Genomic DNA, 17179 nt, shown 5'->3' with positions numbered 1-17179 from the left:
ATCTAAGGGGTACTATGAAAAAGCTTCTTGCAGAAGGTGAGAGAAGGTGGGACTTTAGCTGATACCTGAAGGAAGCCAGGGAAGCCAGAAAGTGGAGATAAAGAGGGAGAAAGCTCTAGGCATGCAAGAAATGCTCTGAGTTAGGAGGGTTGTGTGCAAGGAATAGCAAGGATCACAATAGCAAGGTCATTGGTTCACAGAGTAAGTGAAGGAGAGTAAAAGGAGTTGGGGGTGAGGGCAGTCACAGATGATAAAGGACTTTAAAAGCCAAACAGATTTGACACTTGATCCTGGAGGTAATAGGGAACCACTGAATTTTACTGGATAAGAGAGTGGCGTGGTCTGACTTGCATTTCAGGGAAACCAACTTGACAGCTAAGTGGAGGATGGATTGGAAAGACTTAGAGCAGCAGCTGATGATACCTGACACTCTGAAGAAGAGAAAGGAGTCTACGAGTACTGCTATGAAGATAAAAATGACAGAATTTGATCACTGATTGGAAATGGAGGGTAAAGGAGAGTGAGAAAGTTGAGGGTGGCATCTGGGTTGTAAGCCTAGATAAGTGGGAAGATCGTGGTACCCTCCACAGTAATAAGGAAGTTAGGAAGAGGGAAGTGGGGTGGGGAGAGAAGATAATGAATTCAGTTGTGGATATGTTGAGTTTATGATGTCTATGAGATGTTCAGTTCAAGATGTCCAACAGGCAATTAGAAATGCAAAACTAGAGGTCAGGAAAGGTTAATGTGGGATAAGCAGATCTGAGAATTATCAGTATAGAGATAATAACTGAATCCACGGATGCTGGTGAGATTACCAAGTAAAATAGTAGACTGGGACAAGAGAAGAGGGCCCAGGACAGAGTCCTGGTGGCCCTATGGGACACCTACAGTTAGCCAGTGTGAAATGGATGAAGATCCAGCAAAGAAAGCAGAGGAGTAGTCAGTCAGGCAGATAGGAAAAAGACCAAAAGAGACCAGTGTCGTGAAAACCCAGAGAAGAGAGTATCAAGGAGAAGAAGGTGATCAATAGTACCAAAGAGTTCAGAAAGGTCAAAGAAGGATGAGGATGGAAAAAAGGCCATTAGATCTGGTGATTAAGAGATCATCAATGATTCTGGAGAGAGCAGCTTTGGTTGAATGACACAGTCAGAAGCCAGACTGCAAAAAGAGAGCGAGAGGGAAGGACAAAAAGGCACTTGTCATAGATGCTATTGTAGATGGTATCGGTGCTACCTAATATTCATAGCCAAGAAGCTATGGACACAAGTGGCACTAGTACACAGCCAGAGAAGGCCATAATTTACTAGGAGCATTCAAAGATTTGTGTCAATGCTCGTGAGCGCCATCATTGTTCATTACCTATCTGTGTACACCCAATTCCTGTCTAGCTACTCAATTTGCCCTTAGTTCCTCCATCTTAGTACCTCTGTTCATTAGTTCTTTCACATTTACATGTAGACTGATCTTCCTCTGCATGAAATGTCAAGCCAAAAAAAAGTGAAAGCTTCTGCCTACTCCCTTCCTATCTCTTGGTAGATCTTCTTACAGGCTAATTTTGGGGAAAGACCAGTTTGGAACTCAATTCTACCTTGGTATCCAGTAGTGGAAGTAAATAGCCTCAAACGGTCTATGACAATTTAAATTTTCCATCCCTTCTCTTTCTGTTACTGCAGCCCCTAGGCAAAGAAAAGGAGGTGCCTTTCTTCCTCATAAGCTGCTGACCAAAATGCAAAACAGTATGTTCAGATACCTGTCCAAAGAGAGGCTACTTTAATAAATGGATCTTAGAGCTCTCTAACCTTAAAATGCTAGCCTCTGGAGTTAAATGATCATCCTCAAGGAAAAGACTAACTGGCTACCTCAACAGCTTCCTCAGCCTCCTCAGCCACAGCGCACTGAGATTCCTCACATTTAATTGGCAGGCTTCCTTTTTAAAGCATAGCAGTATAAGAAGTTCTGTCCCCATTGTAGAGTCTATCTGTTCATGCAAAGTGCAGGTTCTAACTCCTCTGACAAACTAGGCCATCCAATGGTAGACGGTACTTGCAATGGAAAATTGGCTAGCTTTCCCCCCCCCCCATTGGGCTCTTGTTATACATCAAAATTGCTATATATTAAATACATATGTAAAGCACTTAGCAAACCTTAAAATACTACATAAATGCTATGATTATCATTACAATTATTATGGTCATTGTTGCTACAAATGCCATCATAATCCTGGGCAGCAGTATCCCCTAGATTTCATTATAGTCCTACCCAACCCTTGACTAGGACTCAGTCATAGCAGTATTTGTACTTCCACAAAAATGCCCCTCTTTCCACCATTCTGGATCTCCTACTTCATCAGAAATTGGTCGCTTTCTACTTTGTAAAGTTTTCCACCTTTGTGGCCTTTTTGAGCACGTCATTGCACACTGTACGTAAACTTCTCATTGAATTTAATATTAAGAGCTGCCTATCCACTATATCAAGCCAGTTCAGTAGTCAGACAGAATGAACAAACCAGACTCTCAAAAGCAGCGATTGGTGAACTCAGCACTGTCGAAGAGTTAACAATAAAGTTATTATGTCCCTTCGCTGGACAGAATTCTGAAGAGTTATCCTTCCTAGGATTACTGCATCGTGTGTACACCTGCCCAGAACGTGTCCTTACGCATCACTTATGGTATTTGCCCTCCTACACTCACAGCCTCATCTGAACTTGTATTCAACTACTTCCTAGAAGAACTAAGTCCCTCTATCTAACTTACAACATGCTCTACAAGCTATAGCAAATCATCGCTAGATTATCAATGGATGAGATTATATAAATATATGTAATTTACATATGCATAAGTATATATAGACAAACAGACAGACAGAACCTTAAAATCTGGCTGCCTCCTCCTTGAAAGTTGGAAGAGAGAAACCTAAGATACTTTCTGATCACCTAGGCATTAGCACTGTGGCCTTCCAGTTAGGCCTGCTTAGAAATCCCCCAATTTCAGAGAGATTCACTCTATTTCACCAGGCATTGCTAAGAAAGTTCCAGGACTGCTCCCCGTTACAGTGCCCCGTAATTCGATTACTGTGCTACTAAGGGTGTTCAATTCCACCTGCCAGACTGAAGATGACAGGCCTAAGAAACACACATGAGAACTCACTCATAAATCTTCACACCCCTGAGTTAGTTCACAGCTCTTACAAACAGTGTGGATCCAGATACGCATCTGTCTGAGGGATAAGGAAGCCTCGCAGGGGGAGGGACTGTGACAGCACCAGCTAAAATACATGTTTAATCAATCAATCAATAACATCAAGCACTTAATAAGCACCGGGGATACATAAAGAGGTGAAAATCAACCCCTGCCCTCCAGGAACTCACACTCTAATGGAGAAGACAACATGCAAACAATAAATACAAAGCAAGCTATATACAGGATAAATAGAAAATCATTAAAAGCCTGAAGGCACTGGAGAAGAGGGGAGTTTAGTTGGGACTTAAAGGAAGCCAGGGAAGCCAGTAGTCAGAGTGGAGGAGGAAGAGAGAACATCTGGAAGCCAAAAGATGGAGAGTCTTGTTATGGAACAACCAGGAGGCCGGTGTCACTAGACTGAAGTGTTTATGTCAAGTGTGAGAAGACTGGAAAAAGCAGGAGGTGATTACGTTACGAAGGGCTTTGATTTGCTCCTGGAGACAACAGGAAGCCAATGGGATCTATTGAGTGGGGGGGATGACATGATTAAATCTGTGTTTGAGGAAAATCATTTAGATTGGAGTGAGGAGAGACTTGAGGCAGGCAAACCCATCCAGAAGGCTACTGAAATAACGAAGGAGATGAGGGACTGCACCAGAGTGGTGGCACTGTCAGAGGAGAGAAGGAGGCATATTTGAGAGATGGTACAAAGGTAAAATTGACAGGCCCTGACAACAAATTGGAAATGGGGAGGGTGAGAGATAGTGAGATAAGGTACATGCAGGCACCAGCAAGTAAAAAAGACAAAAGTCTAAATTGCCCCTTTGAGGGTTCAGAGTTGCCCTCTAGAACAATATAAGCTCCATAATCTCCTCCTGTTCCTGCCAACAGACACCCACTCCTGGTTACCTGATATAACCTTATCTGCTATTTCCTGGCATACACACACACGCGCGCGCGCGCGCTTTCCTGAATTCTTATGAAGTGATTCTCTTTGATACTAACCACAGGATTTCTTCCTATACTCTTCCCATTCTTCTAAGGCTCCTTCTACAGACTGATTCCCACTAAGGATCAGTAAATGGAAAGCACAGTTCCTCATCCTGCCCTCCAGCCTGGAAGGCAGCCTCGGCCAGCATATGACATGAGACTGGGAGTCAAGAAAATAGAGTTTCAGTTCAAGTTCCACCAATGACTAGGTGTATAATCTTAGGTAAGTTACTATATCTGTCTGCATCTCAGCTGCCTCTTTTATAAAATGATGATGGACTAGAAGATACTTAAGTTCCCTTTCAACTCTAATGTATACCTGAATACATATTTGTTTATATATGTGCACACATACACCTATATACATGTACATATGTATAAAGATACATATAAATAGTTCAAATGTCTACATTTTAAAATAAAAGATGCTAGTTTAAGTATTATGATTACATTTTCTATATATCTCTGTTCCCTTCTTTTTTATTTTACTTCATTTTAATAAAAGATGATGATAAATTTTAATTAAATAAGTTTATACTCATGCAAAGGTAACTAAATACTACCAAAGGCAATATATTAGGTCTATATTTCTAGGGCAGCAGGCTCCACAGTGGTAATGGGATAGGCCATGTGGTCAAACATTTTATGATTAGGAGACACGTGAAATTCTTAAATGACCTCTAGTTCATTCAGCAAAGACCACAAATGATTCAAGTGCAATTACAGCAGTTTGGGGACAATTTTCATTTCTGTAATTTTATTAAGAGAATAAAGAATACTCAAGGGGTAGAGTTTTTAAATTTGTATAAATTTTGAGTCATTAAAAGTAAGAAATATTTGTAAGAAAAATAAAAGTACCAAGAAATAATAGTATTTTCATAACTAATTAATAGAGATTTTATTAAAAATATTTTTAAAATGAGCAAAAGTACTTCATATGTTTTTAATAAAACAAAGCCAAGTAAATGGTGTAATAACAAAGCTGAGTAAAATTATAAAAATAAATAGTACTACCTTATGAAGAGCACTTTCCACTGATCTCATATGATTAGCAACACATTCTTTGTCTCTAGAAAAAGAAAAGGAAAAGACTAGGTTTTCTGTAAACAAAAACTTGATTAAAATGGTAATAAACAAATATAAATCATTATTATTAAGAATAATAGTTAATGTTCTCTCAAAAACGTATAGACTGACTATATTAACAGTATTCTTGCTCCTCCCACCTCAATTCATACTATCAAGTTGCCAAATTACTAAGGGAAGGAGAACTTGAGCGGAAGAAGAGGACTTTACGGATCAAATTTCAATTTTAAAAAAATGAGCATGTTGTTCACAACGGACAATGTGCTAAAAAAATTGAAGACTGAATTATTCTCATGAAAAGTATTTTTAAAATCATACTCAATATATTATGAATAAAAACATTACCCAAATAGACTTTGGCCTTTATTTTATGTGTATCATCTTCTGTGTCATAAAAATTTAACAAAAATCTATATCATTGCTTTTGGCTAGGAATACATAAAATTATCATAAAATGGCATTTCTTTTATTAGATGTACATGAATTTTTTAAATAGTTAATGAATATAATTACTAAAGGTAAAAAATCTATTTAAAAAATTAGTTATTATTGCATTGCTCTTCTATTACAGGGACATAGATTTATAGATTGTGTAAAATCCTAATAACAATGATTTTGAGTTTTCCTGTTCATTAACATAAAAGGACTTTACAAATAAAGTTAAATCATCCAATTTTCTTAGAATCAAAGACAGTTAGAATTGGAAGGGAATTAGAGATGATTAGTTCTAATCACCTTACTTGACAGCTGAGGAATTTGAAACTAAGAAAGGTTAAGTGACATTTCCAAGGTCATACTGTTACCATTACTTAACTATAGAACTGGGAAAACTAAGGCAAAACTGTTAAGTTTTATGAATTTTTAAAATTAACACTTCTATATATAAAAACATGGGTGTACAATGTTATATTCCTACAAGATTTTGTATCATACCTACACAGACATATTATGCCATTCTGTCTCTCACATATGCTGCCTCAATATATGAATATATACATATGTATAAAAACACATCCATGTAAACCTATTGGATAAGGTTGGCACACATATTGAGAGCCAGATGACAAAGGGGATAGAAGGTTGGCTTTGAAGTTTGGAAGATATGGGTTGAAACCCTACCTCTGACGCACTGGCTATCTGAAAAGGATTGTTACCTTTTTAGTGTCCCAAATAACTTTCCAAGACTATAAATTAGAAATAAGTTGCTGATTTTTATCAATGGAGGGAATTTCTACATGGTAGCATTCTCCACATAGACCAAATATATCTATATCTATATCTATCTATATCTATATCTATATATGTATGTATATGTATATATGTATGTATGTGTGTATGCATGTATATATATACAAGGAGATATATTTATAAAATATAAATTATTATTTGTACATGAGTGATATGGTTGGCCTTTTGTCAGTTAATCTTTTAACTGAGCAAAAGTGATTTCTCCAAAGCTAGCCAGGAGTGAATCTACAGATGTAAAGCCAAAGATTGCCAACTCCCTTCCCTGAGATCTAATCTGGTGGTTTCCCTCTTATTTCAGGGTAGTTTTGTGATAATATTGTTATAAGATATTATTGTCATTATCATATAAATTGTGATAATACTGTTATATACACTAAGCAGATTATTGTTAGGTTGTACAAGGAAAAATAAATTTTCTTCAGAATTTTATGGGAGAGAAAAATAAAAGTACCAAGAAAAATTTTCAGTTTCAGTTTTATAGTTGATTTCAATTTCATTACTGCTAAACTGCCCTTTGTACATTTATGCCATTTCTCAATCCCTTTTATCTCTACAAAGTATATTTCAATTGTTATATAAGGTCAAAAAAACCAAAATTCATAATGAAACCTCTTTCTAAAAATTTTCCTACATATTGATACTGTCACTATAAATTCCATAATAAATATACTGATCTTCCTAACTTACTTAACATTTACTTATACAAATGTTTTGTAAACTACAGCACAAGCTAATATAAACATAGTTCGATCATGGAAGAAGTATGTGAGAAAGATTAGTAAATAAAATCTGACTTTTAAATAGATGAATCAAATATTTCACACTCAGTAACACCAGAGTTTCAAAGAGGCAATGACTGCAGAAAGCCAGAACTATGTGTATTATAAGACTGGACAGGATTTTATGCTTTTCTGAAGTTCCTCCTTAACATACACCCTTACTATGTTGAGCAAAGAGTTTTCTTTTTTAAGACTGTATCAGTGAATTTCAAAGAGAAATAGCTGTACTTTTGTTTGCTAACACTGTATTATCCAGGGCTAAAACCCTGCTCATGAAAGTAAGAATTGATCTTTTTGTCTGTTTTAAGTGATCTCCCCAAGGTCTGCATGCTCACTTTGCTGCCATGCGGAGGGCACTCTCTGCATCATGGATGCTCTCCTCTAGTCGCCGCTTGTCCTGCTCCAGCTGGGTAAGATGTCTATTGAGCTGACGCAAAGATTGATCTTTTCTTCTCAGCTCCATCTTTGCCTCAGAGAGACTCTGCAAGCAGACAGAAAACAGAGTTACTTGTCAGCCCTGATAATTAACTTCAATTTATGCCATAGGCTATTAAACAAAGAATACCGACTGACTGTAAAGTAGATTGGGGCCATTACACACCAAGGTTTAACAAATTTTCAACAAAATTCTTACTCACTTGCTAATTAAAAATTATAAATCTGATAGGATTTAAAAATAGCATGTGGCTATTAACATTACATATCTGCTTTTAGAAATACTTAGTTTTAATGTACAAGGTAAAAAAATATTCACCCTCAAAATTTCTGAATATATGAAAACTTCAAGTTCTTAAAATGGAAAGATATGAAGAAATATTTTTCTAGCATTACTTAGTTCCAAAGTTCTACATATTCCACCAGAGTATATAAATTGTTGTTGTTCACTTGTGTCTTGACTCTTTGTAACCCCCACGGAGCACAGCACACCAGAAAATATAAATACTCAATGGCAATCAAAGACAATAAAAGGGCCAGATCAAGATCCTTTAAAATATTCATTAATACTGATAATACAGAAATTGGGAGTATGGAAACCCATTTAAAGAAGCTATGAATATATTTTTCTTTTAATCACTATTTGATGTCAAAACAAAACAAAAACTCCCCACAATCATGTTTAAATTAAATGAACCTATGTAGCTATTAAATCATTTTAAAATGTTTTATTCCTGCTTTTTTCTATCATTATCATGCCCCAGTTATTTTTCCCCAATCAAGAGAACTTTCCTTTGTGACAAGGTTACAAAGTTAAGCAAAACAGATCAATGCATTAGTCAAGTCTGAAGATTTATGCCTAATTCTATACCTATAATCTACCATTTCTCTATCTAGAGGCAGAGAGATACTTCAATGTCAGTCTTTTGAAGTCAAACTTAGTCACTTCATTGATCGAGAGTTCAGAAGTCTTTCACTGGTGTTTTCCTTTACATTATTGACATCAGCAAACATTTAAACTATTCTGGTTCTCCTAACTTCACTCTGTCTCAGTTCAAACAAGTCTTCTTAAGTTTCTATAAATTATTCAGGCGCAATTATTACACCTTGGTAATATTCCATTATATTCACATACCACAATTTGTTAAGCCATTAGACAATTGAAAGGTATCCATTTTTTTTACCAGTTCTTTGCTACAACAAAGGGTTGATACAAATATTTTTTTTTCTTTTTGTAGGACCTTCACCTCTGATCTCCTTGGAGAATATGTTTAGTAGTGGTAATTTTGGGTCAAAAGGTATATCCAGTTTGTTGTCATTTTTATTATAGTTCCAAATGGTTTTACTGAATAGTTCTTCTTATTAAATTAGTTTTTTTTCTTTTAAGTATTTAGATTAATTCTTCAAGGATTTGTAAGGCTATTATGTGGGAAACTGATGATATTTTTTTCAACTAGACCCCAGAGGGCAAAACTAAGTGTAATAACCTGCTAAAGAGGTATATTAGGTTTAAGAAAAGATTTCCTGATGATTAGAGTTATTCAAAAATTAAATAGAGCACCTCAGGATGCAGTAGGTTCTCTTTTACTAAAGGACTTCAAGCAAAGGCTGAATGACCATATATGTCACATATGGTACAGGGAGAATTATTTTTCAGGAATAGGTTGCAATCAGCTATATCCTCTCAGTTCCCTCCTAACTTTATGATTGGGTAATATATTGATGTTAGCTTCTTTATTGTTAATCTCTAATTCTTAAGGTGGAGGTAGGAATTAATGGGTATTTAAACTTATCTGAAGATGTCTAATGTTGACATCAAGATAAAATAAAAAATTTATTCACTAAGTATCACTCAACCATAAAAGATTATTAATACTTACAGAACTTTTTGATTCTACATTGTCAAATAATTTGTTTCTGGTTGAAACTTGACAGCTGGCCCTAAAATGTCAAGCCATCACAAGGGAACTTCAGTGGACAAACGTATACTAGACATGAAGCCAGGCAGATACTTCCAATGCTTATAAGCAGTGTGGTCCTGGCCAAGTGACTTCTCTGATGCTCAGTTCTCTACACTTTCTAAGACTGTAAATTAATAACTTGGGATTAGCCTTGGTTCCCACACTGATGAAATAATGGGTCCTTCCTATAGTGGCTCCCCAAAGGAGAAATATGATAAGGAACTTCCTCCTCTTCTATACAGAGGTGGGCACTATGCATTTCAAACAATGCTCGTAATTTATGTCAGACATTTTTAATATGTTGGTCAGTTTTGTTGATCAGGTTTTTTCATCTTTTTCATTCTTTGTTATAAGGACTAGCACTGAGCGAGCGAGATACATTGGGAAAGGTAGGTAAAGTGAAAATAAAAGATACAAAAAATTTTCTTTAGAAATAACTGGTCATAAATGTATAGATAAAATGTGAAATAAAGGCTAAAAACTATTTAACCTCCATTTAAGAAGAGAGCTCAGCTCAGAAGTCTCATTTCTCACCTGGCTGCACTACTTTGGGATTTCTCTGACTGAATTCTCTACCCTGCCTCCAATTCCAGTGCCTTCTCCTCTCCCCACTCCACCCCAGCTTTTCAGTTTCCTTTTATGCGATCTCTTCCTTTGTTAGCTTGTAAACTCCTTGAGAGCAAGGATGTCTTTCTCTTTTCGTATTTATATGCCCAGGCACTTAGGACAGTGTCTGATACATAGGTTGGTACTTAATCAATGTTTATTGATTATTATCTTCTCCTTTAAATTTTTTTCACATTCTTTCTCAAGTATTTCTCATTGACAGGGCAATGATCTATATAACTTGCTGCATATATATGTGTGTGTATATATATATATATATATATACATACACACAACATAGAGCATATATGAAAGCTTAATTACAAATTAATGTCATGCAACACATTAATGCCTTCAAAAGTCCAGGAGTTTCATTATAAATGTATTATAAATGCTTATTAAGTAAAACAAAAATGTAAAATCTTCAGAATTAACAGGTCCTTGAAAATTTCCAGCTATGTAAAACATATCAAATTACAAAACCCACATGAAACTTTCTTTCGTCAATATTAAGGAATTCAGGGGCACAAAAATAATCCTTAGAAATGTAGAAGTATATTTAGAAATTTGAAGTCCCCTGAGATCTTCAAAGTAAAAATGTAAAAATATTGTACTTCCTTTATGAAGATGTTGCTAGTGACCTACCACTAGTAGAAAACATTTTAGTTGTTTTACTACTTTCCGTAGTAGAATTACTAAGAGTAAAAATGAAGAATCTGTCATCTCATTGAGTAATTCCTTCCATAACACATATCTCACATTTTTAGATGGTTTTATTAGTTGCTAAGATGAAAAGATTTTACGACCTAGTAGCCAACTTTCTGGTAAAGAGCCTCTCAAACCTTCACTGGGTTTGTCCTTGGATGACAAACATATATTATAAACCATCACTGGGCTATGACTTTCTAGTTTTGTTGGACCTACTAAAGCCTGCATCTTGTTGTTATTGCCTTTGAAAGCCCAAGGTTATATTCATGTCAATAATATCAGAGGAGGTCATTAGTGTGATCTTGGACAAGTCACTGAACTTCTCTAGACCTTAGCTTTCTTATCTAAAATCAGAGTGTTCAACTATATGACCTCCAAAGTCCCTTGCCAGCTTTAATCTATGAACTTTTGATTCTATAAATAACAACTCATTTATGTAGTACATAAAGATTTACAAAACACTTTCCTCACAATTCTGGAAACTAGATACTTGATATGTGGTGTTTTTTTTTTGAAGGTGGAAGGAGAAGGGTGTTTCCCTCATTTGAAACAGATTATGATGTCTCAATGACTTGGTGGATGGTGTCTGTAAGGAATGCTACATCTGAAATTTTTATTACTTAAGGAAAATCTGGTGTTGATATTTTCAAAGCTTAGGATGCTTCTCTGACAGAAGCTATACAATCCATCACAGAGTCATAATATTATCCAATCCAACAAATATTTTTAAGTGCCTTCTATGTGCGAGGCACTTTCATAGACATTGGGGATACAAAGATAAATTGAAAAATAGTCCCTGCTCTCAAGGAGCTTACATTCTACTGCAGAAAAGCAGTATGTAACAGATCATACACACATAATCATGCTCAAAAACCAATAATTTAAGGACAGAGAGAAAGCAACAACTAGAGGACATCAAGAAAATCTTCCCAAAGGAGATGATACCTAAGTTGAGCTTTGAGGGAAGGATTCTAAGAGGTAGGAGTAAGGAGAGAAGGCATTTGAAGCATGAAAAGACAACCTGTGCAAAGAAAGAGAGGAAGGACATGGAATGGCCAATTCAGGTAAGAGCCAAAAGACCATTATGAATAGAACACAGAGTACAAGGAGAGGGCAAGAAGGCATAATCTGTAATAAGCTTAGAAAGGAAGCTGAAGCCAGACTGGGAAGTCTTTTAGATGCTCAAATCAGGAGTTTATATTTCATCCTAAAAGCAATAGTCAATGAAGGCTCTTGAGCAGAAGAGTGTCATGGGCAAATCTGTGCTTAAGGCAGATTAATTTGGCATCTATTTGAAAGATGCATTGGAAAAGAAATACTTAAAGCAATTTGTTTCTAGTTGAAACTTGACAGCTGGCCATAAAATATCAAGCCATTGCAAAGGAACTTTAGTGGCTAAATGTGTACCAGACATGAAGCTGGGTAGACATTTCCGATGCTTATTACCAGTATCATCCTGGCCAAGTCACTTCTCTGATCATAGGGAGGCTGTAAGACTGTAAGTTAATGTTAACTTGGAATTGGCCTTGGTTCCCACACTGGTGAAATAAAAGGTCCAATTAGGTAGATATTAAAATGGTTCAGATGAGAAGTGATGATAGCCTGAACTAGATGGACATGGGAATGGAAATGAGACAGCTGGAAGAGAGGTTATAGAGGTAGTATCAACAGTACTTTACAAATAATCAAACCCTTTCCAGTTTTAAAGGGTGTTCCAAACCTTGTCCTGTACTGTTATCATCTCCAAGTATCTAGGGTCTTAGTCACACACCATGAGAAAGTAGTAGATGATAATTTTAGCGAGTTAGATAATGGAAATAATATTATTCCTTTTTTACAAATCAGCAAACTGAGGCTCAAACAAGTGAAGTGATCTGACCATGGTCCCAACACTAATACAAGTCAGAGCAAGGATTTGAAGAGATGTGCTCTACTTGCAAGTGCAGAGCTTGGTACACTGTGCTTCAATAAACTGTTTCTTCTTTTCTAGTCCCAGTGATGATTAACAGAATTAATGTGTGAGAGACCTGGCAGGGGTGAAGAATATAGACTATGGCTTTATAATAGAATGATGCTAACTTCCCCCACAGAGGAATCAAATCCAAGATCTTAACACCACTATAAAATTTACTTTTTAAAAATTTTGTGACATATTTTCAAAGATATAAATTGTGACATTAACATATAGACATATGTGTGTATGCAGACACACATTTTATTGCCATTTCACCTGCATATATCATTCACCTTCCAGTGAACAGAGGCACAAAATGAAAGTTAGCTGCCATACTCTATTCTACAGAATAGACATCTTCATGGATGGTTGAGTATCCTACACTAACACCAAAAAAATCTTGTGAAAAACACTCTATATACATATACAAGTAAGCTTTGCAAAGTAGTTAAACTAAAAATAAAAATGAGAAAAAAATAAGGAACAATCATGGACACGAGAGACAATGTGGCATAGTGGACAGAGAGCTGGCCTAAAAGCCAAGAAAACTTGGGTTCCATTCCCACCTCTTGGCACTTACGGGCTGTATGAACCTGAATAAACCATTTAATCTCTCAATGACCCAAGCAACTATTTAAGGCTATAAACTTGAGAACAGGGGCAATGTTATCTATATTAGAAAGGCAGAGGAAGTTCCTCACAGGAAGGTCCCTATAACTGATGAAATCACAAGTGCAATTTTTTAAATGTCTATCAAATCTAACAAAATAATACTCTCCATTTTAAAGAAGTAAGGAATACCACTATAAAAAACCCCAAACACCAATGGTCTAGCTGTATCAGTAGAAAAGACTCTACTCAATTACCTAGGCATAAGGGCATTCTTTCTTCAAGGGCCAAATGTTGGTTTAAAGAATCAAAATTTTAGTCCTATTATTCAACTACCCTACCTTTGTGGATTAAAATGGAACTGCTGAAATTCCTAACACTGTGCTTGAAATAATACGCCTTTTTATTGAGCTTCTTTTTCTTCTGTTTAGATTGATCTAATTAAAACCCTTGATAAACTTTATGGACTCTAATATTTCCAAGTGAGTGACTGAAACCAAGAGGGTGCGCCTCAAGGCAGCGAGGCAACGATGATAAGCAGCAGGTTAGCCACTAATTTCTCAACCAGGGTAGATTGTGAAAGTGTGATGTTCTGATATCCAAGAAACTGTTCAGGAGAGAATAGGATAAATCAAGTTTAATAACTCTGCTCCTAATTGTTCCCCCAATGCTCAACTCTAATTACTTGGAGAACTCTCCTGACTGTCACCTGATATTAAGTTGTTGGAGGCTGAGCCTGGAACAGTGAGATAATCAATAAACATTTAGCGGGGAGAAGAATGAAGATCCTGTTAAGCAGTGGGAACCTGCAGCACCCAAAGCCCTTCTGCTCATGAGAAAACCTATGGGACATCCATAGTGATTGCAAAGCAATAATCCAAAGCACTGTTTTTAGGCCTTGAGGCCTTTAGGCAACAGTACATTGGAGAAAAAAAGGTTAACACGGTCACCCTAATTACAGCCCACTTTCACATACTTCATATATAAGCGAAGACAAGCCAATTAGGTAGAAAGGAAGATAAGGGAAGTTTTATTTGTATACTAATTAAACCCCTGATGAAATTAAAGGAAAAACATACAGCTCTGTAATTGTGTCTGAGAAAGGTCACTTCAGGTTCAGTTATCAGAACAGCACAGCCTTGAGATATTTCACTTAATCCACAATATAGCTCTCACTTTGTATCCTGGGTCTTAATATTTACAAAAATAAGAAAATTTCAAAGCCTGATAGTGCATTTATCTTTAAACATTGCTACGAATAATTTCCATTGTTAAAAAGTTCAGTCTAAATATGATGAGTTTAAAAAAAAGGAAATGCGGGAAAAAAAACTCTATCCATAAAAACCCCTATATGCCACAATGCTAATTCTTAAAGATGCTGAGTTTTCACTTTATATACAAAAGGTTTTAAAGCAACTTTCAAAAACCAAGCTCCTAAGTTACCTGTACTTATTAAACTGTTCTTTAGTGTAACTATTATATATATTTAGGAATTCATATGATCACTGAACATCATGCTTCATTGTCCACAAAAGTACCTTACAAACAAACACTTATTATCAGAACTCTTATGCCTTTTGTCTTAAGGAGAATGTGATAAGCAACTTGCAATTGGCAAGATTAAATTAACAAGATGGAATAAAAGTGAAGAAATGGGGAAAGCAAGTAAGATATAGGAAACTTCAAAAGTGGAAAGCACTGGGATATTTAAAGTGCTAAATAAACTTTTTCTAAGGCTTAAAACATTTATGGTTGGAAATCTTTTATAATAAGTTGTGAACTGAAATAATTATTTTGTACATTTTCTCATCTTGTCAAAACACTTCATTAAGTAGATGTCTATTTTGTAGTCCTCTCAAAAAGTTCTTTAAAAGCTAGCATAATAAAATGATTATAAATACCATATACCTGTGCACTTTGGCAAAGACAAAGGTAATTTAAAACTATAAAAAATGTACATAGGCTATAACTGTGGTGGTGACAAATAATAACTATTGAAAACATAAGAATTATAAAATTAAGCCCCCTCATTAAAATAATTTCTTATTAAGCATGGTATAAAACACTTATAAAAGTTCTATGTATGGATTTGAATTTATCAAAAGTGAACAACTTGGAATCACTGACAGATGTTTGATGTCAAGAGAACAGTCAAACAGGTCTTCCACAGAAGGGTGCAGACCAGTAGTACTTTAGGCCATTAGGCCAACCAGGAAGACAGTGCCCCAGGAGATGATACAGCTTTTATAAATTTTCCTTTATCTAATGGGAAATGTCTATGGATCTACATTCCTATGGAATAGAAGCTAATGGTTCACTCAATTTGGAACAAAAAGTTAATACTACAAAATGATAGTGGGAGAAACAAAATAGGGACAAGAAGCTAATCTCTTAAACATAAGAATAGACAAAAAGAACAAATAAAAGATACTAGTTACTGCTCCCTAAGGGTATACTGTCCTATGTTGGTATGTATTAAGTGAAATACCTGAAGGCTCCTAAAAACTGAGAATGAAAAAAGAAACAAAAAAATGCTTGCTACTAAGTTTTTTCTCATTTTAGTAATAGATACACAGGATTTTAATATACTGATTGTGTGGCACAAACAATACATTCATAAGGAATTTTGAATTTAGCATTTTATATTTTCTCAGAAAATTCTAATAGAAAGATACATCATTCTGGATTTCCCTCATCATAAAAAAGCATCAAGAACATAATAGAATTTAGAGCTAAAAGGACAATTTGTGATCATCTAGCCGATATACTCATTTTTTCAGATGAAAAATTGAAGCTAAGAATGGTTAAATGACATCCACAGTCATACAAGCTTAGCACAGTGCCTGGCACACAGTAAGCACTTAATAAACATTTACTGACTGATATTTATTAAGTCTCTGGACTGCAAGTCCAATGATTTTTCTACACACATTATAAAGCTCTATTTTAAAAGGAAATTTCTCCAAAAAGCTGGCATTATACAGACACCTAAAATTTGTTCTGATAATATCTATGTAAAAAACGCAGGTTGAAAATCATTATAAACTGAGGCAGAAGAAGGCTGAATTTCTAATTCATTTTCACATAATGACTCTATGATGTCATTGAGGAGGCCCTGAAGTATTCTGCAGTCAGTACACAATGTCATTTAAGCAAAATTACTAGTAGGACTCTGCATGGGACAGTGGCAAACACTGTTAGTACGGATGTTTTACGCTTCACTTGATATTGCTAATCAGAGGATCACTGAAGCAAGTTTTCTCGCTGGTTGCATCTATCAAAGAATTTTGTATAATTTCACCAGTCTTCAAAGTATTTGAGAAGCTATCATGTGGAAGAGGAAGTAAGATGTGTTCAGCTGGGCCAAAGAGGAAAGAATTCAGAGCAAGGCATGGAAGGCACGGAGTTATAGTTAGGCTGCATGTGAGGAAAAACATATCCAAAGGTGGAATGGGATCCCTCAAGATGTAGTATGTTACCTTAGTGCAGGCCTTTGAGCAAAGGCTGAAACTGACACTGCTAACCTTTGGTTGATGATATGGTAGAGGAGATCCTTGTTTGGATGCTGATTAGACTTTAGGACCTTTCTGAGGGGCCTTAACCACGTTAGATTTTATGATTATG

The 17179-nt window shown here is 35.8% G+C and overlaps 1 protein-coding gene across 2 annotated transcripts in view; it reads right to left on the bottom strand.

Annotated features, from left to right (window-relative positions):
- CCDC171 (coiled-coil domain containing 171) overlaps positions 1 to 17179 on the bottom strand; it is a 496942-nt gene that overhangs the window by 152699 nt on the left and 327064 nt on the right. For both annotated transcript variants that reach the window (XM_036739306.1, XM_036739307.1), the window contains 2 exons: positions 7618 to 7763; positions 5184 to 5238 (listed from right to left, as the gene is read on the bottom strand). In XM_036739306.1, coding sequence (XP_036595201.1) covers positions 5184 to 5238; positions 7618 to 7763 — 201 coding nt within the window. The remainder of the gene's footprint in view (positions 1 to 5183; positions 5239 to 7617; positions 7764 to 17179) is intronic.

This window comes from Trichosurus vulpecula, chromosome 9 (assembly GCF_011100635.1).
Source record: "Trichosurus vulpecula isolate mTriVul1 chromosome 9, mTriVul1.pri, whole genome shotgun sequence".
Taxonomy (NCBI): Eukaryota; Metazoa; Chordata; class Mammalia; order Diprotodontia; family Phalangeridae; genus Trichosurus; species Trichosurus vulpecula.
This window is presented reverse-complemented; position numbering and strand designations above follow the sequence as displayed.